Here is a 26,254-nt window from a genome sequence, read left to right as displayed (position 1 = left end):
TTATCATTCAAATAACAGCAGGATTACCTAAGGTAAAAATCAAATGTTTGTGTGTATATATATGAGCCTCAGGTAATTCCATTAATAGAAAATCGAAATGAAATTTAAGACCTGCTTAGATGAGGTCCACTACCGTAGACCCCCATTTAAATCTCATAGACCCCCAATTATTTTTTAACTTTTGAAGACCCATGGAAGTCGTCGTAGACCCATGGGTGTCTACATAAAACAATTTGGGAATCACTAGAATCTTGAAATACAAGGGGAGCAATTCCAGCTTACAAATTTCCTTTACGTAGAACTCTTTTTAACTTATCGTAATGGAAGACTTTGGCTTTGGATCCGGGGGTCGATTAATTTAACACGTTTCGGTAATATTTTTATTTTCAAATCTCATGTAGACTTGATCTAGAATATTGAAGACTAGGTCTAGAATAATCGTATAATCATAATTATAAATAATAATAATGTAGATTGTAGACTAGATCTATGTCTATATCATATTGATATACTGATAAATACTGATAATACTCAGCTCAGACTCACTGTCACTCAGTCATAGTCATAGTCGACATATCTAGATCTAGTACTCATAGGCATAGGTCATAGATCTAGATTTCTAGATCTATTACTAGACCTCTATATGATAATGATCATATTGACATATTCATTCATACTATTCATAGTCATAATAATTATTTTAATACTGTAAGTTACAGTGTAATTGTTATTATACTAAATTTATACTAGATCTCTATTATCTATAGTTTACTAGTCAGTATAAGTATAGTTACAGTATAGTATAGTCTATCATCTAGAGTCTAGATCTATAATCTTAAATCTAGAATCTATGTCTATCGTCTATAGTTATAGACACTATGACTATGTCAGTATGTGACTATAGTACTGTAGACTGTAGACACTGTCTGTAGTACTGTAGTCAATAATATTAATAATTAATAGTCTTCTATTCTATAGTCATAGACCTCACCGGGAGTCATTAATACGCCGATAATACGGTCATAGTTAGTAGAGTCTATCAGATAATATTTATTATATTAATATTATTTTTTTAATTATAATATATATAAATAAAAAATAAAATTAAAATATTAGATCTAGTCTGAATCTAGATTCTAGGTGATACTGATAGCTAATTCTAATGACTATAAAAGTAGTATAAGTTACTATAAGTATAGTCACTAATAAAAAATAATAATATTATATAGATCTACTAGACATATGTTACCCGCGACCCGCGTGTCTTTATTTGCGCATTACTGTCGATATAGTCACTGAGAGTGTTTTGTAAACAATTAAACGAAATAATAATGTGATAATAAGTAAAGCGAATGTATATATATATGTCAATGTAAAAATAGTGTAAGTAAATGAAGCTATCAAATCAAAATAGCTAATAGGCTTAAATCCATTTTTTCAAATTAAAACATTTGCTTGTAGGCCTACATATATTTGATTAAAATTTCAGATGAATAGACTTAATTTAGTATGTTCATGTGTATAAAGTATAAAGTAGATCTTGAGGTAGACATAGATCTAAATCTACACTAATCTAGAGTTAAAAATTGGCTTTAATAGACTATTGAGTTCATTCTGTGCTGCGCATGCGTGAACTTTTTTTCATGAATGAATATAGGCCTATAGATCTCAACACGGCTACGCAGCTTTAGCGAACAGCGAACGAATATATTAAAAATGCTTTAGAAAAACAAAGTTGAATGTTAATTTGATTAAAATATGAAATGAATGGACAATAATTAGTATGTTTATGTGTTAAAGCATAAAACTATCTTTGCGAAAAGAAGTTAAATATCATCTTAGAGTTCAATAAGAGTTTTAGACATAGGCCTAGGAATAGACTCAGTAGAGAGATGTGTTAATGTGTAACCATTTGGTAATGTCTAATGAAATAATGTTCGCCAGGAAAACTGTAGTCACAGATATCAGGAACTAATTTATGTAAAAAATGCTTTTGGATAATCTAGTGGATTGGATTTAGATGTATGTTAAACGTAGCTAATGATCCTTTCACGTTATTTCTCTTTCGCTACGAAAATAAAATTTTGCGAAAATGGGTTTACTCGAAGTCGATACATTCTTATCTATTAAAAACGAAAAGAGCGATAGCTTTGTTAAATGAATGGGATTATAAAGTGAACAATTAAACGAAATAATGTTTAGTACGCGATTCATGAATGAATATAGATCTAGGCCTATCTCAACTCGGCTTCGCAGCTTTCGTAAACGAATGTAGCTTTAGAAAACCAAATTTGAATGTTTATTTGATCAAAATATGAAATGAATGGACTTTAATTAATATGTTTATGTGTTAAAGTATAAAACTATCTGTGCGAAGAGAAGTTTTATCATCTTAGAGTTGAATTAGAGTTTTAGAACTAGGGATGGGATTATAAAGTAAACAATTAAACGAATTAATATTTAGTACGCGATTCATTACAGAATTGTCTAATGAAAGAATGTTTGTCAGGAAATCTGTAATCACAGATATAAGGAACTAATTAATGTAAAAAAATGCTTTTGAAACACAAAATTGAAGGTTAATTTTATTATATAATGAAATCAATGGATCTTCTTTTGTCTTTTCATGTGTCAAAGTAAAAATTTATATGCGCAAAGTGTATTTATTAAAATTAGATCTAGGTCTAAATCCTTTCTATCTTTTCTCATGTCAACATTGTAGACATGGCCTAGATCCATAAAATACTAAGCTGTAATAGAGTCGGACAACTTTATTTTTTTTGAGGGTCTTAAGTTTGTTTTAGGGCTACAATACATACACTACGGTCTAAGTTGGTACCCAAGGAACATTCCTGCCTAGTCTTATCAAGATTGGTCAAGCGGTTTTGATGTCTATAAGTAACATACATCCATACATACATACATACATACACCACACATTCTACTTTATAATATAGATATATCTATAGATAGTTATAGTGAGTATAGTCTAGATCTAGTATTTTAATTCTTCTAGATCTAGAATCTAAAATAATGCTACTAGATAGAGATTCTAGATCTCTAGAATAAAAATAAAAGTAATAAAACACACATCTAATCATGGCAATCATGCAAACATGAAATAAGTCTAAAAGTCAGTGTAGAAGTCACTATCCCAGTGACCTAATTTTGGTAGAATTCTTCTTCTTCTAGCCAGCTTTTTGCTGCTGAGCTGTCAGCTCTTTGCAGACTGTGCCAAGGAAAAATAGTGTGATGTTTTCTTTAGTTGTTCAGCACTGCCATACAGGGTGTTGGTTATGTTGGGCTGGAGTGGTAGTAGGGTCTGCTTAAGGTGGATTAGGAAGGGGCATTCAAAAAGAATATATATATATATATATATGGTTTACGGTTTGAGATGGTAATTTAACAGAGGTGTTTCCTTTCCTTGGAAGATTGTAGATTGCTCTTTGCTGGGGAGGAATTTAATACTGCCCAGTTTGTTAGGCATGTTCATTTCTTTGTACATGTCTCTGCCTGTGTTTCCTGTTGCCCATTTGTTGAGCCACTCCTCTTTATGGTTGTTGATTAATATTGACCTTAGTAGGGTGAGGTAGTTAACAGGTCTATCTGGTTGTTCCATAGATGATTCTGCCTTTGAAAGCTTATCTGCCCTTTCATTTCCCATGACGCCAATGTGTCTAGGACAGTGGCGTAGCTACAAAAAAACCCCACCCTATTTTGCTTCCCTTTCAGACTCTTTTTACAAGATGAAGTATAAGCTACATAAGCATTTCAAATCCAACAAAATGGATTAAACGATAGGGGTTATCACTGAAAAAAAAAGAGACTAGTAGAGCTCACATTCAGCCAGCTGGTAGGAAATTTGTCTTCGTGGAAAGAGCGTTATTCACAGCGATGGTCACGATTTATTGAAATTAGATGAAAAAAGTAGAAAGATTACAAGAAGAGAGCTTAGGACATCATTTGTTTTCTCTCAGATCAGAATCTGGCATCGTGGACATCACAAAAAAGTGAAAGAAGAATTTAAAGAACAAAAATGAAGTCAATTTGTTAAAGTTATTGAAATTACTATCCTAGTGAAATCCACTCCTAATTGAGCATTGGGTTTGAACCAAACTTACAAAAATACATAAGAATTTATTGTAATTATGGGTGGTCATGAAAATAAATCACACAGCAAGTAAAACAAGTCGATTAATTCTCTATTATTTTCGACTTTTAACCTGGAATCTAAAAGTTGGATCTACCTTAGAAAATTTACGGTAATGGATGATGACAAGTACATGTTTGTGAGTCTTTCGTCAACTTCATCGACACTAAGGATCAGCTTCTGGAATCACTGCAATTATTTTAGAGAAGCTACGTTCCTATGGCTCAGAAATAATGGACTGCGGAGGTCAAGGCTTTGATATTGCTGCTGTCATGAAATGTCAACACTAGGGTGTCCTAAAGCGTATTCTATAAGAAAATCCTAAAGCAGAATTATTGCCTGCTCAAACTGATGAAGTCAATGTAGTTCTATTTTCCGATATACTATAGATCGTTTATGAAGGGTATCGCTGAAACCAGTATTACCTTTGCTGAAAGCATATATGCTCAAACCTGGGGATTAGTGCATAAGCTCTACATATTTGACAGAAGAAAAAGATGCCTAGCGAAATAAAAGAAGATTCTGTACTAACACACAAGTACAAGAGCTACAGAGGGAAATTTATTTTTTGTTGTACCGGAGTGTTGAACAAATTATTTGCCACATCTTAAGATGTTCAAATTTGGTGGTGAAAAAAAATGATTTCGCCAGCAAATAAAAAATGTAGAATTCATTGGAAGCTTTTATTATATTTTTTTTTTTTGTGTTAAATTGATTTTTTTGCGAATTAGCAATACTTGAGCAATACTTGCACATTCTCTGAGGGGACGTCGTTTTGCTGTTAAGTTTTTTTTTTCTTGGAGGGCAATACGAGGAGCTCCCACACAGGGCATCAAGTACCCTAGCTACGCCACTGGTCTAGGGATCCACTGTAATGTGATTTTGATGTTTAATTTTGTCATCATAATAATAATAATAATAATCTTTATTGTCTGTATGGAAATTTGTCTTACAATTTGTGCATTACATCAAACAAAAAACATTATAACTATAAGAAATCAAAGTGTACTTTCACACCAGACTCACTCATAATTTACATGTGACAAAGTTTATATCAGATTGTTCCTATTTAATGATTTGATTGCCAGGGGAACAAAAGATGTGGTGTATTCTCACTATTAGTGTTGTCAACTCTCTTGGGCTTTTTGAGGTGCTGCTGTTAAGTGCTTGAAGAGTGGATTGGGAGTCTGTAAAGACAACAATATCTGATGGTGATTGTATCCCTTCATATAATTTGTTTTCGACTGCAAAGCTATGGTGATTGCCTCAATTTTGGCTTGGAAGTTTGAGCAGTAGTTGCCACAGGGTGCACTTATTTCAAAGTGTTTTTGGTAGAATAAGTGTGTTCAAATTTTCATTTTATGTGTTTGTTTTTAATATATATATTTTATGCATAATTTGAAAACATCTTTATAATTTCATGTGAGGGGCTATGCCTGGGATTTGAAAATTTAGTTAATATTAATATAGAATTAAAATCTGAGTTTATTGATCCCAAATAAATTATGGTGTTCAAAATTAAATAAACTGTGAAAAATCTGTCTGGATTAAATAATGACACATGGCCTCTTTGACCTTAAATAATAACAAATATAGGTTAGGGGTACAAAAATAAGTAGTCATCCTTTTCTTTTGAAACTAAAGAACATTTTGGTACTTCATTTTCTTTTCTATGTCAAACCAATATCAAATAATAATAATTAATAAGGCTAGTCTTCCAGTCCGAAGATTAGTGAGAATACAGTATTTCCTGTGGCTGCGCAGTCCCAGCTATGACCTACATATTTTGCCACATCCAGGGCAAGCATAACCGTTGTCCGCAGGTGGTCAATTTAGATTTTCTTTTCGCAGTCTGCGTTTGTCCTCGGCAGCAGATTTTCTTTTGGTCTCAAATGTGTATCCCACGGCCTTCGTGAGTGACCTCCAGCTGTCACGTTTGTCTAATACCCTACATTGCTTGCCTTAGGATTAAAGGATAAAAATAAAGAAATGAATAAAGATACAAATTAAAATTAACTATAGATGCTCTATACAGAATTCAAAAGCTGAAAAGTGTTGGTAAAGTAGCACATGGGGTATGGTGGTAAAGTATCACATGGGGTATGGTGGTAAAGCAACACATGGGGTATGGTGGTAAAGTAGCACATGGGGTATGGTGGTAAAGCAACACATGGGGTATGGTGGTAAAGTAACACATGGGGTATGGTGGTAAAGCAACACATGGGGTATGGTGGTAAAGTAACACATGGGGTATGGTGGTAAAGTAACACATGGGGTATGGCGGTAAAGTAACACATGGGGTATGGCGGTAAAGTAACACATGGGGTATGGCGGTAAAGCAACACATGGGGTATGGTGGTAAAGTAACACATGGGGTATGGTGGTAAAGTAACACATGGGGTATGGTGGTAAAGTAACACATGGGGTATGGTGATAAAGTAACACATGGGGTATGGCGGTAAAGCAACACATGGGGTATGGTGGTAAAGTAACACATGGGGTATGGTGGTAAAGTAACACATGGGGTATGGTGATAAAGTAACACATGGGGTATGGCGGTAAAGCAACACATGGGGTATGGTGGTAAAGTAACACATGGGGTATGGTGATAAAGTAACACATGGGGTATGGTGGTAAAGTAACACATGGGGTATATTAAATAGTGAGACGTGCAAGAAAAGTGTACCTAGCGAATTTTTTTGCATTGGGAGGGGGGCGGTGGGTCTTTTCAAATCAAGTCAAATGTTTGAGAAATTTCCATTCGCACGGCTAAATAGTTATCACAAATGTAGGTTACAGAAAATAGAGTCAGAAGGATAGAGAAAGAAAGAGGGACGCAGTGGACGGGTTAAAAATTATGTTAGTAGGATCGTTGAAACGATTGTTTGTTAAAGAAAGGGAATGGATTTTCCGGCCTTAATAATCCTTATAAAGTATTGGAACACATCAACGGCCGTAGCCGGTGTGTACTGCTAGTGCATATATAATTAGGCAACAATAAAGCATTCTAAAGTTATAATTGGGGTACAATTAAGAAGGCTTGCAACCTAAACAATAGAATACAAAACAAACTATTAGTTTTGGGTGACTTTAAAGTGTGTCCTCTGTTGTCTTAGCTCCGCCAGACGAGCGAAGGGGGCCCGCAGAAAGATGAGCATTGTATACAGTTCAAATGTGACTTTGCTAATAGCCAGTTGATCTGATCTGATAATGTGAATACTAACCAACTCTCCCTTATTGTTTACTATGTCTATTACGTAGTGTTCTATGACGACCTAAATGAAAGATTTGAAAACATTCTTCACTTGGATAGTCCAGATTGCGTATTGAACCGCGTGAACAAACTGGCAGCTCTCCATATATTTGTTTGTTGTATGGGGGGGGGGGAGCAGTGTCTTGTTTGGGCCTCTCGTTATGCAGCTTCGAAGAACATAATCTCACTGGTCCCTTTTGATTTTAGCTTCTGAATCATGTGTGTTCTCATTCTGATGTGTCCGGTTCTGAGACGAAATATTACACGCTGGTCATGTCGGGACAGCTGGTAATAAGCATCTTTTTTTTTTCTTGAGCTTTTTGTGAGAGCTGGTTCATTTCTCGTTTAGTCAACCCTCAATGTTTTTGTTTTTTAAAGTGTGACTTTGGATTGTTTAGTCATTCTCCCATATTTGGCCAATATGTCTGCTTTTTCATTGCCTTCTATTTCAGTGTGGCCTGTGACCCTACTGGGGGGGGGGGATATTTATCTTACTGTTTTGAGATTTACAAGAGTTGGTGTCCATCAGAAAGACAATTTGGCTGTTTGGCGTACTTGGGTGGTTTATTAACGTAGTAGATACTAGCTCTAGTGCATTATGGGTCATGGTCAAGAAAAATGGACTGCTTTCTCGTCTTTTTATTTTCTGTAATGAACTTCATCCAAATCATTCATTTTTTAAATTTTATTTTCAACAATAAACACGCCCATCAACAAAATTTTTTAATTTTTTTTTACATATGTTACATATATATAATGCATTTATGTAGCTTTTTTACTTAGTGGTCCGTGGCAATTTTTGACTAAATAAAGGGTTCCCCAGGTCAAAACAAAGTTTGACAACCTCTGTTCTAGGGAGACAAAGTAGTCTATTTTCTAAGGTTTCAAGACACCATGGAGGCACTCGAGCACTTGACTGTATAGAGACGAAACGATGTCGGTGAAGCCAACCCTATTTCTGCCGACACCGCGTTGTTCAACACTTGTATCAAGGTTCCAAACATTATAGGGCTTTTTGCTTACAAGATAGCTAAATGTGGACAAGCTGGTAACTGAGTCTTGAGAGTCTTAGAAGTGGTTCATATCAAAGGACCATTACGAAAGAGAAACAAGAAAAACATTTTTAAAAATACTTAGGGAAAAAAGGCTTACATTAAGTGTAATTGTATCAACTAGTTTGGATCAGTCATGTAATTAGATTTGTAATAGATTAGATGTTAGTCTTAACAATAATAAATCTGTGCGATTAGAAATATTTTTACCAATTGTTTTTATTTAGCGCAATTTCATGCTTATAGCTTTCTCAATGTGCTATGATCCTATCACTTGGACCAGTAGGGAAAAAAAGAGAGGTGGGAAGAAGGGGGTATATGTGTGAATGTTACCGTGATCGCTTTTTAAATGCATTAAAAATTCAAGTACAATTTCTTTCCCGTGTTCGATAGCAAACAAAAAAAAATATGAACCAATAGTTAATTAACTAATTTGTTAATTTAAAAAAAAAATTGATTCTTGTTTTGTCAGGTATAAGAAATAATTGTGCAAAATTTCAGCTTGATCCGAGAATGGGTGTGGTAGAAATAACGTGTACAAAGTTTTTGCCAGACATACAGTTATACAAGCTTTGTTTACTAAGACTTAGATCCTCCCGCGTCGTTCGGAGCATTTGGCGGCAAGCTGTCTCCACGAAGATCTGGTAATTTCTGAAGCCTCTTCCCACCTGGTGTCCACTGTTCTGAGGTCCTCCATGAAAGTGTGGCGCCAAGTTATACGAGGACGTCCCTGTTAGCGTTTTCCTCGTATTGGCCTCCATGTCATCTCTTGGTATGTGTAGTTCTTTTTTGTCGCTAAGTGGTCGACTCCCAGTTCGGCATAGGATTTCCTTGTTTGAGACCCCAATTATATTACTGACTCCCTAAAGTCCGTCTTAGCCATTTTTGTTACGCCACATTTAGTCTTTTCTCAATTTTGGCATGCGAGTCATCTGCCCAAATGTAGACAAGCTTTGTAAAAACAGGTATGGGGATCGCAATTATATATTGGATCAAACTTTTACCACTGTTGTCCCCTCACCAAAACAAAAAATGTATGTTCGTGCTTACCTTAGGCAGATAGGAGGGTTAGAGTAACCCGGCCCCATGCCTCTCTTAGGCAGATAGGAGGCTTAGAGAAGTCCCGGCCCCATGCCTCCTTTAGGCAGATAGGAGGGTTAGAGTAACCCGGCCCCATGCCTCTCTTAGGCAGATAGGAGGCTTAGAGAAGTCCCGGCCCCATGCCTCCTTTAGGCAGATAGGAGGGTTAGAGTAACCCGGCCCCATGCCTCTCTTAGGCAGATAGGAGGCTTAGAGAAGTCCCTGCGCCATGCGCCCCCTCCCTCCCCCCCCTCAAATGGCGTCGATATCGCACTCATGTCTGAGTGTAAAAAAAACGCAGGTCAAAGCTCGATGAAGTATGGCAGTAGAGCATGCACATTGGCTTGATCGTTAGAAGATGATCCTCGTGACCAACAAGTGGCCGGCCTGTTTTGTTTACGCAAAAATACGTCACTGTGGTTGTAATCTTTTTTGAGGTAAAAAAAAGTCAAGCGTGTTGGAGGCTCACTGTCCTCACAGTTGGAGAAACACAAATCTAGTATGCACCTCTGTTTTCACTCAAGTGCCTGTGACTGACGCTCGTCAGTTCAGTAAGGCGCCGCCATTTGTGAATCCCAGGTTAGGTAGAGCGAGAAGTTAGACGTTGATGTAGTTTTGTGTCTGCTTCTAATATTTTATCTACAGGATTTGTTTGGACTCCTTACAAATGAAGATCGACTGGTATCATCCCACTCCCCTCCTACCCGGGTCTCTATTTCTCGTAAGGGAATTTCCCTTCACCATTTCTGCTGAATGCTCGGTATGTAGGTCATCTCTTATGACCTTAACCTTACCTCCTAACGTCCAACGAACCAAGTAGTGGACTCAGTGAATTACCTGAGAGATGAGCAAACCTCTTCATTGATTTCTGTTGTACTGAAATCCAAACCTCTTATGTTAGGAGCTATTTAGATCTTTGCTTTGAATCCAGTTTTAGCATACACATAGTCATAGACTCTACACACTGTCCTATAGACTTAGGTCAACACACACACTTATTGTTGACCTACTCGGGCTGTGTTACACATCTAGCTCACACATTTCTGCATCAGTTGGTTACTTGTGTCTACCTGATGCTGGCATACACATCTGTTAGTTTGAATTCCAATCTGACACAGCTGTTTATTTGATTACTATTCAGCATGGGATTATCTTAGCATAGTAACCATCTTTTTGTCTTAAAATTTTAGAAAGTCAATGTATCATGTAGATCTAGTCAGTGACTGGTAAGTCTAGTACTATGTCCAATATCAAAAGACTTGATTTGATGTTGCTTTTGTTTTTTGTTTGTTTAGTTATCCTGTTTAAAAGTAAAAAGTCAGTCTTAGTTTTTCTACCATTTAAACAAATACTAATACTTTTGTTTAGACTTTCTTGTGCACACATCAATAACTAAAGAACAAATGTTCTTTTTTTCTATTAGTTGTTTTATTGGTAGCATTGAAGAAAGTGCTTGCTATGGATACTTCAAAGCCTAGAAAATGATAATATCTTGAATGTGAACTTAGCATTAGAAAGTTTGATTTCATTCATTAATATCATTATGTTTTAGTATATTTAGACTCATTAACTCTTAAGGTTACCTACAGTAACCTGATTTGTCCTGTTGATTCAAACATCTAATTATTCAATAAGGCTTTTTTTTTTTGCTGCCATTGATTTGTTCCATGGCTATAGATTGTTTAGTAGCTCTAGAACATCTCCATAGCTATAGATTGTTTAGTAGCTCTAGAACATCTCCATGGCTCTAGATTGTTTAGTAGCTCTAGAACATCTCCTCTTTTCTATGATCTTTTGAACTTTCATTAAACGTGCCACATTTGAATGTTCCCCCTAACATAGCTCCAGAATGAGAGTGTATCTGTGACAATGAAATGTTACGACCCATTCTGTGTCCTTTTCTCTCTGTATTGCCCTCCTTCGCTCTCTGTAACCCCAATATTGCTTATTTGAATCAGTGCATCATCATTTCTCCCACATAGACTTTTAATTTGATTTAGAAGATCCGCTTCGTAATGCGCCCTCGACACATACACATGCTTAAACTTTGGGCCTGTTAATTTAGTAACGCTTTCACTTATCTGCTCTTCTTTGGCTCCCCAATTCCGACTTTTTTTTTCTTCTTCATTTTCTGAAGGCCCCAATTGAATGCCACATTCCTGTTCCCCTTTCTACATTTATTTTGGTATTTTGTTCTCTAAATAAAAAGAATATCAGTTAAAGTTTTATTTATTCAATTATTGTAATTGTTTATCTCACCTCTTTTCAAAATTTTGTCACTTTTGAATGTAGCAAATCGACAATAAATCAAGATTTATCTTTTTAATGCTATTTTTTGACAGTGTTACAAAGTACCTTTTTCCTTGCTCTCTCTATTGAAAAAAAGAAAAAAAACTCAAGATTAGATATATCTTATAATGCTATTATGACTTGTTTTGTCTAAAAGGAATTGGAAATGATGTAAGGCAGTGATGCCCAAAGTACGGCCCGCGACGAGGTTCCATCCGGCCCGCCGAAACGTCGGCATAAAAAAGTAGAAAATCCTCCCCCCTTTCAAAAAAGTTGAAAATGGATCTTTACCATCCCTCACTTTTTCTCTGGTGGATTGGTACTTGACCTTTAACGAGTGTGCGTTTATGAGGTTATGAAATTGAACTCTTAATGTAGAATCTACCAGGAAAAGTGAATGGACTTTTTTGTGGAACATGATAACAAGCAAACATATTTGTTTTGATTTTTAAAAAGAACTGGCTGTTTCAAAATCAACAACAACGCATACAGCGGCATTATAAAACAAATATGAAGGCCTTCATGGTTTAAGCCGCGTATAAAAGATTGGTTAAACTACGTCTAGAGATTGGTACACCAAAAAGAGACAAGAAAATAAGTTGGTGGTAAAGGTAGCTACAATGTTGCTCAAAAAATTAAGTAGAGAGATGAAGCCATTTTTAGACGCGTAAAAAATTATATGACTTTAAATATCCCATTAATTAATGTAAGTACTAGATCCAATAGTTTCAGGTGAATTTTTATTTCATTCTTTTTACCTTTTCGTTGACGTGGCCCGCGACACGCGTGTCAAAAGTTAAAACGGCCCGCAGGTCGAATTAGGTTGAGCATCACTGATGTAAGGCATATTAAAAATAGATAGACTATAGGAAAAAGAAAAAAAATGCTTTAAAAAAATGAAATTCATGATATTAAAATAAAAGCTTTATATGTAGAGTTTGGCCTTTTGGGGAAATACCGAAGATAAAATACAAAGGCTTGATAGAAAGCTTGCAGTTTTTCACGAATAGCGATCCTCAGCTTGTGAACTGGTCAAAAATTGTTCTAAGTGAGTGTCTAGGAAGTAAAAACAACCTGTGTATGAAATTTCATGTGATTGTACAATGGTTTAAGAGATCTCTTGATCAATGGAAAAAGTGGTATTTTACAAATATATAGTAAATTATTTTTTTTATGTAATATCAATAATTCTTTCTTTAATCACTTTGTTTCAATGTTAGTTCATTTCAGATCAATTTCAGCAGTGGACTAGAAAAAAAGTGTGAAATAACATTTTTTTTTTAAATTACTGAATATGGCTGACGGACCAAAGTCAAATACAAGTGTAAGTATAAACTGCAGTTTTGATAAACCCTATTCTAAATGTTAAACAACTCATTTTTTTAAAATGTCTTTATTTCCATCTTTCTCCCCTCTATTTTTGTTTTCTCTGTGTTGCCCCACTGTCTCTCTGTGTTCTTCTTGTCTCATGCTCTGACTACAAAGTCATTATGAAAGTTTGTCTTACAACTTTTTTCACTTGTATGTCTCCTCCAGGCTGATACAGATGTTAAATCTAGATTTGTCTTACAACTTTTTTCACTTGTATGTCTCCTCCAGGCTGATACAGATGTTAAATCTAGATTTGTCTAACAACTTTTTTCACTTGTATGTCTCCTCCAGGCTGATATAGATGTTAAATCTAGATTTGTCTAACAACTTTTTTTACTTGTATGTCTCCTCCAGGCTGATACAGATGTTAAATCTAGATTTGTCTAACAACTTTTTTTCACTTGTATGTCTCCTCCAGGCTGATACAGATGTTAAATCTAGATTTGTCTAACAACTTTTTTTCACTTGTATGTCTCCTCCAGGCTGATACAGATGTTAAATCTAGATTTGTCTTACAACTTTTTTTCACTTGTATGTCTCCTCCAGGCTGATACAGATGTTAAATCTAGATTTGTCTAACAACTTTTTTTCACTTGTATGTCTCCTCCAGGCTGATACAGATGTTAAATCTAGATTTGTCTAACAACTTTTTTCACTTGTATGTCTCCTCCAGGCTGATACAGATGTTAAATCTAGATTTGTCTAATAACTTTTTTCTCTTGTATGTCTCCACCAGGCTGATACAGATGTTAGTCTAGATTTCCTGACTAAAGAAGCTAAAGAGGCTCTGTTATCTAAAAAGCTGGATATGATACGTCAAAAAAATAAAGTTTTGACAGAACGTCATCAGGTAGAATGTTCATGTCTATAGGTTATCATTATGAGGTTAAGCCAGGGGGAACTCAGGGATTTTTTTACATTCTTTTTCCTTTAATGCAAACTAAAATGCTTATCTAAGTTCTCAGTTTTGTCCTTACCTAAAATGTATTGTAACAGTTATTAGTTACATTTTTATTGCTATTTTGTTATTTAGAATTGTCACCCTAGGGGAAAGTCTCTTTTGGTTTTCTGTCTCAAAAGCTGTTTTGATCTTCTGTATCCTACTCAAAATAAACACAACTTTAAGTTTGTATGAAAGCAAAACATTTTGTTTGAAAGTTTCATTTTGTAAACTGTTTTTATTTACACACACATATATGTGTGAGTGTGTATATGTGTGTGTTTGTGTATATAAATATATATTAGTGTATGTGTGTGAATTTCATGAAATAATGAGATGTTTTAAACATTTAAATGTGTTTGTTCATAGTTGCAACAGCTGCTTAAGATGCAGTTTGGTTTTAATTTAAAAACTGAGTATGCATGTTGTATTCGCAGGCATCTAAACATTATTAAAACAGAATTTTGTTTTTGTTAATGCACAACTATTTATGTTAGTTAATTGTTACCATGGTACAGGTAGTCCTCTCTTATGGACATCTTAAAGTGACCATGGTATAGGTAGTCCTCTCTTATGGACATTTTAAAATGACCATGGTACAGGTAGACCTCTCTTATGGACATCTTAAAGTGACCATGGTACAGGTAGTCCTCTCTTATGGACATCTTAAAGTGACCATGGTACAGGCAGTCCTCTCTTATGGACATCTTAAAGTGACCATGGTACAGGCAGTCCTCTCTTATGGACATCTTAAAGTGACCATGGTACAGGCAGTCCTCTCTTATGGACATCTAAAAGTGACCATGGTACAGGTAGTCCTCTCTTATGGACATCTTAAAGCTGCTATGGGTATGACAACTGACACATTCTTGTTTTTTATACAATGAACTTCTGAAGGTACAATTGTCTCATGACCAGTTGACCAATAGACATGCATGTAGTTTATTCTTGTATTGTTTTGTAATGTTTCAATATATTTCTGTTAAAAAGTCCATGTTTTGTAATGTTTCAATATATTTCTGTTAAAAAGTCCATGTTTTGTAAGCTGTGTTTCCTGGAGTCTACTCTAGATTAGTTTTGGACTTGGGCATGGATTGAATAGAAGTTTTGATATGAAAAAGTCAGAGTATAGAAAAAGTACAAATACAGTATCAATTTCATATTTGATTGAAATGTAAACATCTTCTATATAGAATAGAATATATTATGTGGTAAAACAATGATTTTCAAATTTATAAAATGCAGTAGAACAATTATTTTGATATGACAAACAGACCAACCAAATCCAGTGCAAATGCATCTGATTGATGCTGTTCATGAAAACAATTGAGGTAGATACAAGCAAGAGAAGAAAAACAACATGTAATCTAAAGCGTTAAAAACTGATTGTTGGACTGACAGCCCACCATTCTGTGAGGCTTGATTCTTTTACACAACTTTTTCTTTCATCAGCTTATTGAAGCAGATAGAAAAAAGGCAGAAGAGTCTGGTCAAGCTGTCAAACTTGCAATTGATAGTCAGGTACTACAATACTCTGTGCTATAGTGTAACAAGAATTTCCTTTTTAAAAATGAATTGACTTTATTTAAAAGAAATCTGTTATGATTTTCCCAATGTTTGAAGACTTAACTGAAAACTAAAGAAGCAGTCAAAACAATATTTAAGCTATAACATTTTCTCCTGTATTGTACTTTTTATTTGTGTCTTTTTTAGGGGTGCACCGGATAGTACATTTGATATTCAGCTGGAGCCGGATAGTAAAATTTGATATTCGGACGGAGCCGGATACCTTCATGTCTTGTAAAAAGCTTGTATTTACTAAGCATTTAGCAAAACTGTTAAATAACAAACCTATATTCGTAATATTTTTTTCCTTTTATTTACCTTAGTGCTTTATACTCTGTTAATGATTGATGAATTAAAGCTTAACAGTATTTATAAACAGATAGGCCTATCACAAACTAATCTGTGTAGCATGAGTGTGTGTATATGTACGAGTCCACCAACTGTAAAGGGGGTGTGTGGCATGGTCAATGTACATTACATAATATTTATTATTTTAGATTAATTCATTGGCGGTAAATGATATTTTGTTGACAAAGGGAACATCAATTATACCTATTTATAGCTTGAACCTTAGATGATGCCAAAGCATAGATTTAATTGATGTCTGTAGGCCTATAATTGAGATTTAGTTTTAGATCTACAGTTATATAGATCTAAGAGCATCAGGAAAACCAAATATAGAAGAAAAAAACTCAACACCCTCCCTACCCAAAAAATAAATAGACTGTGTGTTCGACAGATTTTAACAACCTGGTCAAATAAACGTAGTGGGTCTACAGTCTACACATGTAGTCCTAGTGTAGTGTGTATAGTTGATGGTGTTGACCATCATGTGTTTTTCTTTCCCTTGAGAATACACAATAGTGTTGACTGGTCAGGCAAAAAAATAACACATTGGCAGGGTCATTCAAGCACGTAGATAAATTATACCCATACACTAGTTACAGAGGTCAAGGGTTTTTTAACACTCCAGCATATTATTTCTTTGTTTTTTAGATCATCAATTTTTTTTGCATCAATTTCTTTTGTGCGATTTTAAAATTTACTGTAAGGTTTTCCGTTATATAATAAGTCAATAGAATTAAACAAATAAATTAGCTTTCTTTCAAAGCAAAAAATACGCACATGCACATCTTTGTTTTATTTTATTTTGCAAAGTATGTAAGAAACATCTTCCTTAATTATTAGGCCTACTGATTTTATCGTGGTTTCTGTAATAAAAGGGCATGGAATTAAGTCTATGGGTGTCAGGTGTGCTAAAAGTCGTTCTGGCCTGATACACAGTGGCTAAGTACGCATAGTAAGTAAAAAAAAAAACAGAAATAGTGAGTTACTTGACATTCTCAAATAATTAAGAATATCGTTATCAATCAAGACACCTAACACAGGAGTAATATTCAAGTTAACACGTTAGTGCTTTATACTCTATTTATATCCAAGTAAGCAAACTAGGCATTCGTGAAGAGGTGTGGCCTGTGGTCCAGCCACGTTATTGAGATATTTTTCTCCAAATAAGCAAACTCATTGTCCGGTTACACCCCCCCCCCTGTCCAGCCCCTAATTAAGATTAGCTACCAAGTAAATAAACTCAGTTCTCTCGCGTGACTTCTAGAGAGTACCTACGTCCATTGTATTTGACTTGTGGTCACCTGTCTATCAATGAACTCAATGTGATGGACTAAACAAATAAAAGGGGGTGGGAGATGTTCATCTCTACCCTTGTTGCCTGTGTAAAGGTGTGGCTTATTTCTGTTTAGATTACACGCCTTGTCTTTGTACTAAAAGATGGTGCAGTCATAGTTTTAAAAGCACATTCTTTTATTTGAAACAAAGGTTAATGTATTTCAGAACTGACATTATTGAATCATGTCCACTTTATGAATATTGGCGGGTTTTTATTGATGTAGAGATTAAGTTTGACGTCATTCGACAATTACCTTCATTAAGTATTAAACTTCTTGTTCATCATCGTTTATCAGCGTCGACTACCCTTATATTGTTGGCATTTCACCTGCGTTGTTTCGGTATTTAAGTGTTTGACTTATCTGGAAAAGACTTAATGCGGAGGCACCTAACAAAATTAATAGGTACTACGATGTAGTTTTTACTATCCGGTCAACTATTTGGCAGTGATATTCGGCCGAAGACGAATATCGCTGAATAGTGAAACATTGCAGAATATTCTGCCAAAGCCGGAGCAACTATCCAGTGCACCCCCTAGAGTCTTTTTGATCCCCTCTGAGCATCCTGGATCATTAAACAATGTTCCAAAATTCTTCATGTATTTCACCAACCTTTTTTAAATTCAGTTCTACTTTTAATCAAAATCTTTGTAATGTGTAAAGTCCATACATGAAAGATCTTGTTGATAAGGAAAAAAAAAACAATTTTGTCATTATTTTCAAAGTTTAGGTGTATGTGTGTCAAATTGTAGCAGGTCATTTTTTTTTAAATTTATTAAAACTTGAGTTGATTCCATCTGTATTTTGTCCTTATGTTGTGTAACTGGCCATTGTAAAAGAGCATGTCTTGATTTGATTCAGTTAGTTCCTGCTGAAGGTGCAGTGAAGAGCAGAGGTCGTGGAAGAGGTCAAACTCATCAAAAAGATATGAACAAAGTAGGAAAAGAGCGCCCAAAATCTTCAGGGGTAAACAATTCATTACAAAAGCACAAATTAAGATAATTCTATGTCATTTTTTGTTTCAAATTCACTATGAAGACATTGTTGCAAGTAATCTACTAAAGGTCCTCTTAGACTTGAATAACTGCAGTTGAACTCAACCTATGTATTGAGTTGTTGACTTAGTATAGACACACTCTCTTTCTGGATATTTGTTCAACTGAAATGCTGTCTATAGAATGTATAGTTTGTTCTTTGAAAGGAGATGAAGTGTCATGTCCAATAAGTTCATTCAAATACCCAGTACTGTGTATGAGTTAACATGTCATTCAAATACCCAGTACTGTGTATGACTTAACATGTCATTCAAATACCCAGTATTGTGTATGGGTTAACATGTCAGTCAGGCATCAGACATTTCATCGTATTTTGCTTTTAAAAAATCATTACTATAACATTGAGAGTTGCCTCAGTTACAAAACCAGTGTATTAGTGTATAGTGATTGTATTGAACAAATTTGAGCCTTTAAAGTTACATTTGTAATCATTTTCTTTTTGTCAGGATTATCGTGACTCCTCTAATTATGAACCAATAGTAGACACTTCCGACTTAACAAATTACAGACTTGATCATAAAGGTAAAGGCAGAGGTTCCCATCACTTTGATGGCCAGAATTCAGCACAAAAAAACAAGAGGAAGCCAGCCAGTAAAGAGGAAGTAAGTAGCTCAACTTTCAGAGTGTGCATTATGAGCATTCACTTCATAGATGCAGCATGGGGCAGTTGGACTTTACAATTACTTTGATTGACCTTACAATTTATTGATGCAGCATGGGGCAGTTTGACTTTACAATTACTTTGATTGACCTTACAATTTATTGCTGCAGCATGGGGCAGTTGGACTTTACAATTACTTTGATTGACCTTACAATTTATTGATGCAGCATGGGGCAGTTGGACTTTACAATTACTTTGATTGACCTTACAATTTATTGCTACAGCATGGGGCAGTTGGACTTTACAATTACTTTGATTGACCTTACAATTTATTGCTGCAGCATGGGGCAGTTGGACTTTACAATTACTTTGATTGACCTTACAATTTATTGATGCAGCATGGGGCAGTTTGACTTTACAATTACTTTGATTGACCTTACAATTTATTGATGCAGCATGGGGCAGTTTGACTTTACAATTACTTTGATTGACCTTACAATTTATTGATGCAGCATGGGGCAGTTGGACTTTACAATTACTTTGATTGACCTTACAATTTATTGATGCAGCATGGGGCAGTTGGACATTACAATTACTTTGATTGACCTTACAATTTATTGATGCAGCATGGGGCAGTTGGACATTACAATTACTTTGATTGACCTTACAATTTATTGATGCAGCATGGGGCAGTTGGACTTTACAATTACTTTGATTGACCTTACAATTTATTTCTATCTTCCACATCAACATTGTCTTAAGCTGCTGTGCTTTTCATGTTTTCATTCTTGCTACTGTGCTCTTCATGTTTTCATTCTTGCTACTGTTTTCTTCATGTTTTCATTCTTGCTACTGTTTTCTTCAAGTTTTCATTCTTGCTACTGTTTTCTTCATGTTTTCATTCTTGCTGCTGTTTTCTTCATGTTTTCATTCTTGCTGCTGTGCTCTTCATGTTTTCATTCTTGCTGCTGTTTTCTTCATGTTTTCATTCTTGCTACTGTTTTCTTCATGTTTTCATTCTTGCTGCTGTTTTCTTCATGTTTTCATTCTTGCTACTGTTTTCTTCATGTTTTCATTCTTGCTGCTGTTTTCTTCATGTTTTCATTCTTGCTGCTGTTTTCTTCATGTTTTCATTCTTGCTACTGTTTTCTTCATGTTTTCATTCTTGCTACTGTTTTCTTCATGTTTTCATTCTTGCTGCTGTGCTCTTCATGTTTTCATTCTTGCTGCTGTTTTCTTCATGTTTTCATTCTTGCTACTGTGCTCTTCATGTTTTCATTCTTGCTGCTGTGCTCTTCATGTTTTCATTCTTGCTGCTGTGCTCTTCATGTTTTCATTCTTGCTGCTGTGCTCTTCATGTTTTCATTCTTGCTGCTGTGCTCTTCATGTTTTCATTCTTGCTGCTGTGCTCTTCATGTTTTCATTCTTGCTGCTGTTTTCTTCATGTTTTCATTCTTGCTGCTGTGCTCTTCATGTTTTCATTCTTGCTGCTGTTTTCTTCGTTTTCATTCTTACTGCTGTGCTCTTCATGTTTTCATTCTTGCTGCTGTTTTCTTCATGTTTTCATTCTTGCTGCTGTGCTCTTCATGTTTTCATTCTTGCTGCTGTTTTCTTCATGTTTTCATTCTTGCTGCTGTGCTCTTCATGTTTTCATTCTTGCTGCTGTGCTCTTCATGTTTTCATTCTTGCTACTGTTTTTGCTGCTGTGCTCTTCATGTTTTCATTCTTGCTACTGTTTTCTTCATGTTTTCATTCTTGCTGCTGTGCTCTTCATGTTTTCATTCTTGCTACTGTTTTCTTCATGTTTTCATTCTTGCTGCTGTGCTCTTCATGTTTTCATTCTTGCTACTGTTTTCTTCATGTTTTCATTCTTGCTACTGTTTTCTTCATGTTTTCATTCTTGCTGCTGTTTTCTTCATGTTTTCATTCTTGCTGCTGTGCTCTTCATGTTTTCATTCTTGCTACTGTTTTCTTCATGTTTTCATTCTTGCTGCTGTGCTCTTCATGTTTTCATTCTTGCTACTGTTTTCTTCATGTTTTCATTCTTGCTACTGTGCTCTTCATGTTTTCGTTCTTGCTGCTGTGCTCTTCATGTTTTCATTCTTGCTACTGTTTTCTTCATGTTTTCATTCTTGCTACTGCTTTCTTCATGTTTTCATTCTTGCTACTGTTTTCTTCATGTTTTCATTCTTGCTACTGTTTTCTTCATGTTTTCATTCTTGCTGCTGTTTTCTTCATGTTTTCATTCTTGCTGCTGTGCTCTTCATGTTTTCATTCTTGCTGCTGTGCTCTTCATGTTTTCATTCTTGCTACTGTTTTCTTCATGTTTTCATTCTTGCTACTGTTTTCTTCATGTTTTCATTCTTGCTGCTGTGCTCTTCATGTTTTCATTCTTGCTGCTGTGCTCTTCATGTTTTCATTCTTGCTGCTGTTTTCTTCATGTTTTCATTCTTGCTGCTTTTTTCTTCATGTTTTCATTCTTGCTACTGTTTTCTTCATGTTTTCATTCTTGCTGCTGTGCTCTTCATGTTTTCATTCTTGCTGCTGTGCTCTCCTGTTTTCATTCTTGCTGCTGTTTTCTTCATGTTTTCATTCTTGCTGCTTTTTTCTTCATGTTTTCATTCTTTCTGCTGTGCTCTTCATGTTTTCATTCTTGCTACTGTTTTCTTCATGTTTTCATTCTTGCTGCTGTTTTCTTCATGTTTTCATTCTTGCTGCTGTTTTCTTCATGTTTTCATTCTTTCTGCTGTTTTCTTCATGTTTTCATTCTTGCTACTGTGCTCTTCATGTTTTCATTCTTGCTGCTGTGCTCTTCATGTTTTCATTCTTGCTACTGTTTTCTTCATGTTTTCATTCTTGCTGCTGTGCTCTTCATGTTTTCATTCTTGCTGCTGTGCTCTTCATGTTTTCATTCTTGCTGCTGTGCTCTTCATGTTTTCATTCTTGCTGCTGTGCTCTGTTAGAAGAAGTAGGAGCTTCATGTACTTAATGACTTTTAAAGAGTAGATACATTCCATAGTTCTAATTGAGTTGCCTCTACCCATGTTACCCATGTTACCCATGTTTAATGTTTCCATATGTACAGGCTTCTTTGTCCAACTTTAAATATGATTATGAGCCGATTGTAAATATCTATGACTTGGACAAAAGATTTGGGCTCACGTCTAATTCTTCAGACAACTTGAGGACCACTCCTGTGAGAGACCTTGTAATGTACTCATGTATCCCACTCATTGTAATCAAGCATTTTTTTAAACTAACCTTTAACCTTAGGAGGTTGAATTTTTGAGCTTTCATTTTCTTACTAATCAGAATATTCTCAGCATTTGGAGCAGTAGAGAATGTTTATTAGAATCAATTAGATCTAGTATCTTGGTATTTACCGGTGCATCTTACATTATTTCTATTAATCTCAAGATTTTAACATCACACAACCTGTAACTTAATCTTTCAAATACTTAAATCAGAGTAATGGTACCTTTTTTTCATAAAGAAAATTGGACTAGAAATGTATACAGTTCATCCATATAGCAAACCACTAATGGTTATTGAGTATTTTCTTCAAAAGTCCACTTATGTCAATGCATTTATCTTTGAAGTAGGCCAAGACATTGTGGACTGTACATTTATTACTAAAGATATGAGCCCTAGTTCAGTGACAGTATTCAATGATATGTACATTGCTTGCATTAATAAAAGCTGTTTAAAAAGCTAAACATGGCATTCCAATGAAATTTCAACTGCTTGATACACAAGGCATTGACCATTGCAAAGACATAATTAAATTCTCTAATGATCCATGCATGTCATACTCAGAACTATTCATTTTATTTACACAAAACTATCAAATAATTATTTCAGTTGTATTCATTTTTCATAAATTGAGGACAGCTTGTTGATCCTAAATAAACTATTTTTTAAATAATTTTGCTTGCTCTGTATTTGTATTCAAGTGATAGCTAATTCACTTCTTTTGTTTTCAGTATAAGTTTGGCTATATGCGTAGTGATAAAGATAGTAGAAATGAAGGTGGCACACATCATAGAGTTGATGTTAAACAAACTAAAACTGAAAACAGAGGGAATAGACAAAAAAACTCCAGTGAAACTGAAGTGAGTTTAACAAGAACTGAAACAGATGTCACTACAAACAATGTAAGTGTAGAAACAAGTCTACACAATCAGATCAACATGGAGAGGAGTTCTTGTCTTGTCTACATTTCTCAAACTATTCAACCTTTTTTTTTAAATATGAAAATAACCTTTAAACTTAAAAGTAATTAAAGTATCAATGCTAGTGATAGATTGTAAAAATCAATAATTTTTTTTAGGGTTGGGGGGGGGGGGTAGTTATACAACATTTTACTAATCATCTTAGCATGCTCAATTTAACCCATTTGTTATTTTCCCTGCATGTAGTTTTTGGAAAATTCCAGAGCATATAAAGGAAGACTTAAAGACAATGAAGTGAGTATTGGTTCACAGTTTTTCCTCTTCCCCCTCCCCAGAATGATTGTATCTAACTTAATTGACTTCACAAGACCACTATTTCTACAATACTTAGATCTTGACCTTAATTTGACTCTTTTAGTTTCACACTAGATTTAGAAAAAGATATTTATTTCTCAGAGATTTTCTTTTCAGGGACCACCTCCTGATCCTTCATTTAACCCATTAGCTGATCGTAGGCGCAGTGATAAGAAGGATGAATCAGTAGAACATCGCAGGCATCCCAGAAACTATGGAGGAACTGCAGATCTCAACCGAGTAAAGCAAACAATGAAGAACACAAGAGAGAAGGCAAGTATCATATAGAATCTGTTGCAACTAGTCTCAAAAGGCTCAACTGCTAATGAAATTGCAGACAGTTCACTGTCATTTCCATCCTAATTAATAAAGAGTTTTATAATTTCTAGCACAGATATTACAATTGTGTTAGTTCTTAAATACTTACAGACTTTTTTTTTTTTTTTTTCCTATTGTACATGTCACTAGATTGCACTGACATATTTAATTGTTGTAGGTGTTAAATTTTATGTATGTAGTCCAGAACACAGATTTACCTACAAGTACACACATCTTGCATATTTGGTACGCAAATGGACATGAAAATACACCAAAACTGATTGGGAAATAATTGATTATTTAGAATCTCATTGGACTTGTATAGAATCTAGACTAAGTCTAGATCTAGTAGATTAGATATTTTATCTAGAGAAGTATTGCATTTAAAAATGTTTCAATGTCATCAGGCACCATTAATTTACATGAATCCAGATTAAGAATTAAGATCTAAATAGATCTAGAGGAAGCCAAACTTTCATTGCTGAAATTCTGAATTCTTTCCATATGTGATAAAAGATAAAATATTTCCAGTGTCTGCACACCCTTGTATAAAAATAGCCAATAATCAAATAAAATTTAATAAAACTAGATGTCACTGATCCAGCCAAGCAAACCATTCCATCTGGTTTAAGTCTTGTGCTATTATGGAATCATGAATTGTAGACTAGAGGCATTATGATCATAAAATCACCAAATGACAAGAACGGTAACATTTTAACCTATCTGTATTCTAGCAAAGTCTATGACAAAGACTAAAAGTGAAGACTGTCTTGTATAACTTTATGCTGTGTTTATTTTAGGATTGCTGTATTTCATGTAAGTTAAGTGTTTGAATGATTTTAGTCTTTCTGTAGTGTAGTATTTAGGAAAGAACACATTGGCCCCTCAAAATACACATGTTGGCATGTAGGCATCTGTGAGAACAAATATTAGGAGTGATCAGGACTTCCAGAGTCTCAGTGAGATAACACAATGGAAAGGACAGGAACCATATTGAATCAGGCACTCAGATAATACTATGGACAGGACAAGAGAGGACAGGAACCATATTGAATCAGGCAATCAGACAGATAACACAATGGACAGGACAACAGAGGACAGGAACCATATTGAATCAGGCAATCAGACAGATAACACAATGGACAGGACAAGAGAGGACAGGAACCATATTGAATCAGGCAATCAGACAGATAACACAATGGACAGGACAAGAGAGCACAGGAACCATATTGAATCATGCAAATCAGACAGATAACCCAATGGACAGGACAAGAGAGAACAGGAACCATATTGAATCAGGCAATCAGACAGATAACACAATGGACAGGACAAGAGAGAACAGGAACCATATTGAATCATGCAAATGAGACAGATAACACAATGGACAGGACAAGAGAGAACAGGAACCATATTGAATCATGCAAATCAGACAGATAACACAATGGACAGGACAAGAGAGGACAAGAACCATATTGAATCATGCAAATCAGACAGATAATACTATGGACATAACAAGAGAGAAGAGGAATCATATTGTATCAGGCACTCCGATTAATACAACTCTTCATGGACAGATATCTAATATATTGATCAGGGCAACACAATTCACAATATTGAAAATTCACAAGTTTACTTTAGGTAATTACTGAATATAGAAATTGTGGCATTTTATGTACAGACAAATGCAAGATGGATGGAAAAGTTGGATGTGCTGCTTTTGCAAGAAGAGACTGTCACTTCATGTGGAAAATAATCTCCCCCGCTGCTTTAAATTTCTGTCTATTAGAATAAGGAGCTAGACTTAGTTGAGGAAGTTCATTTCTAAACTAGATCAGAATGATTGGTTTGAAGTACTTTGGAAATGCTTCTGCGCTCTGGTCCAATCTTTGTGTGTGTGTGTGTGTGTGTGGCTGCTCAACACAGTTGGGATTTAAACTTGATCTTTGCAACTCCACCACAACTGAGAATATTGAAACAACAAATGTTTTTACAACAAATGTTTTTACAACAAATGTTTTTACAACAAATGTTTTTCTTAATTTAAAATTTTAAATAAATTTAATTATTAACATAACACATTTTAGGATCTCTACTATGTCATATTTACCCATTTATTGAATCCATTTTATTCTGAGTGTAAATTGCTTGCCTGTATTTGTGCAGGAAAAAGAAGGCCCAAGTGTAGCTAAACCATTAGAACTAGTGATGACAGGGAAAGAAAGAAGAAACCATGAAGAATGGAAAGCTGAAAGAGACAAATATGACCAAGAACGTATTTTAAGGTCACAGAACTCTGGCGGCAGTTGGAAGAGAGCCTGGGATGTAGAGAAAGTCAATCAGGAGTACGTAGGTCATAAATCAATAGTATGTT

At 35.0% G+C, this 26,254-nt stretch overlaps 1 protein-coding gene across 11 annotated transcripts in view; it reads left to right on the top strand.

The window, feature by feature from the left end:
• The first annotated feature begins 265 nt into the window (after positions 1–265).
• Positions 266–26,254, top strand: part of LOC106057109 (coiled-coil domain-containing protein 9-like) — a 43,112-nt gene continuing 17,123 nt past the window's right edge. For 3 of the 11 annotated variants that reach the window (XM_056024559.1, XM_056024558.1, XM_013214174.2), the window contains exons 1-11: positions 313–371; positions 13,045–13,148; positions 13,932–14,045; positions 15,588–15,656; positions 18,245–18,349; positions 18,885–19,040; positions 22,125–22,247; positions 23,023–23,193; positions 23,458–23,505; positions 23,683–23,838; positions 26,047–26,225. In XM_056024559.1, coding sequence (XP_055880534.1) covers positions 13,119–13,148; positions 13,932–14,045; positions 15,588–15,656; positions 18,245–18,349; positions 18,885–19,040; positions 22,125–22,247; positions 23,023–23,193; positions 23,458–23,505; positions 23,683–23,838; positions 26,047–26,225 — 1,151 coding nt within the window. In that variant the 5' untranslated portion in view covers positions 313–371; positions 13,045–13,118. Of the gene's footprint in view, positions 372–10,349; positions 10,762–13,044; positions 13,149–13,931; positions 14,046–15,587; positions 15,657–18,244; positions 18,350–18,884; positions 19,041–22,124; positions 22,248–23,022; positions 23,194–23,457; positions 23,506–23,682; positions 23,839–26,046; positions 26,226–26,254 lie in introns of those variants that run through there. The other 8 variants (XM_056024552.1, XM_056024555.1, XM_056024554.1 and 5 more) reach the window with 8 other exon arrangements.

The sequence above is a fragment of the Biomphalaria glabrata genome, chromosome 3 (genome assembly GCF_947242115.1).
Source record: "Biomphalaria glabrata chromosome 3, xgBioGlab47.1, whole genome shotgun sequence".
Classification (NCBI taxonomy): domain Eukaryota; kingdom Metazoa; phylum Mollusca; class Gastropoda; family Planorbidae; genus Biomphalaria; species Biomphalaria glabrata.
Note: the sequence above shows the minus strand (reverse complement) of the source record. Positions and strands in the feature narration are given on the sequence as shown.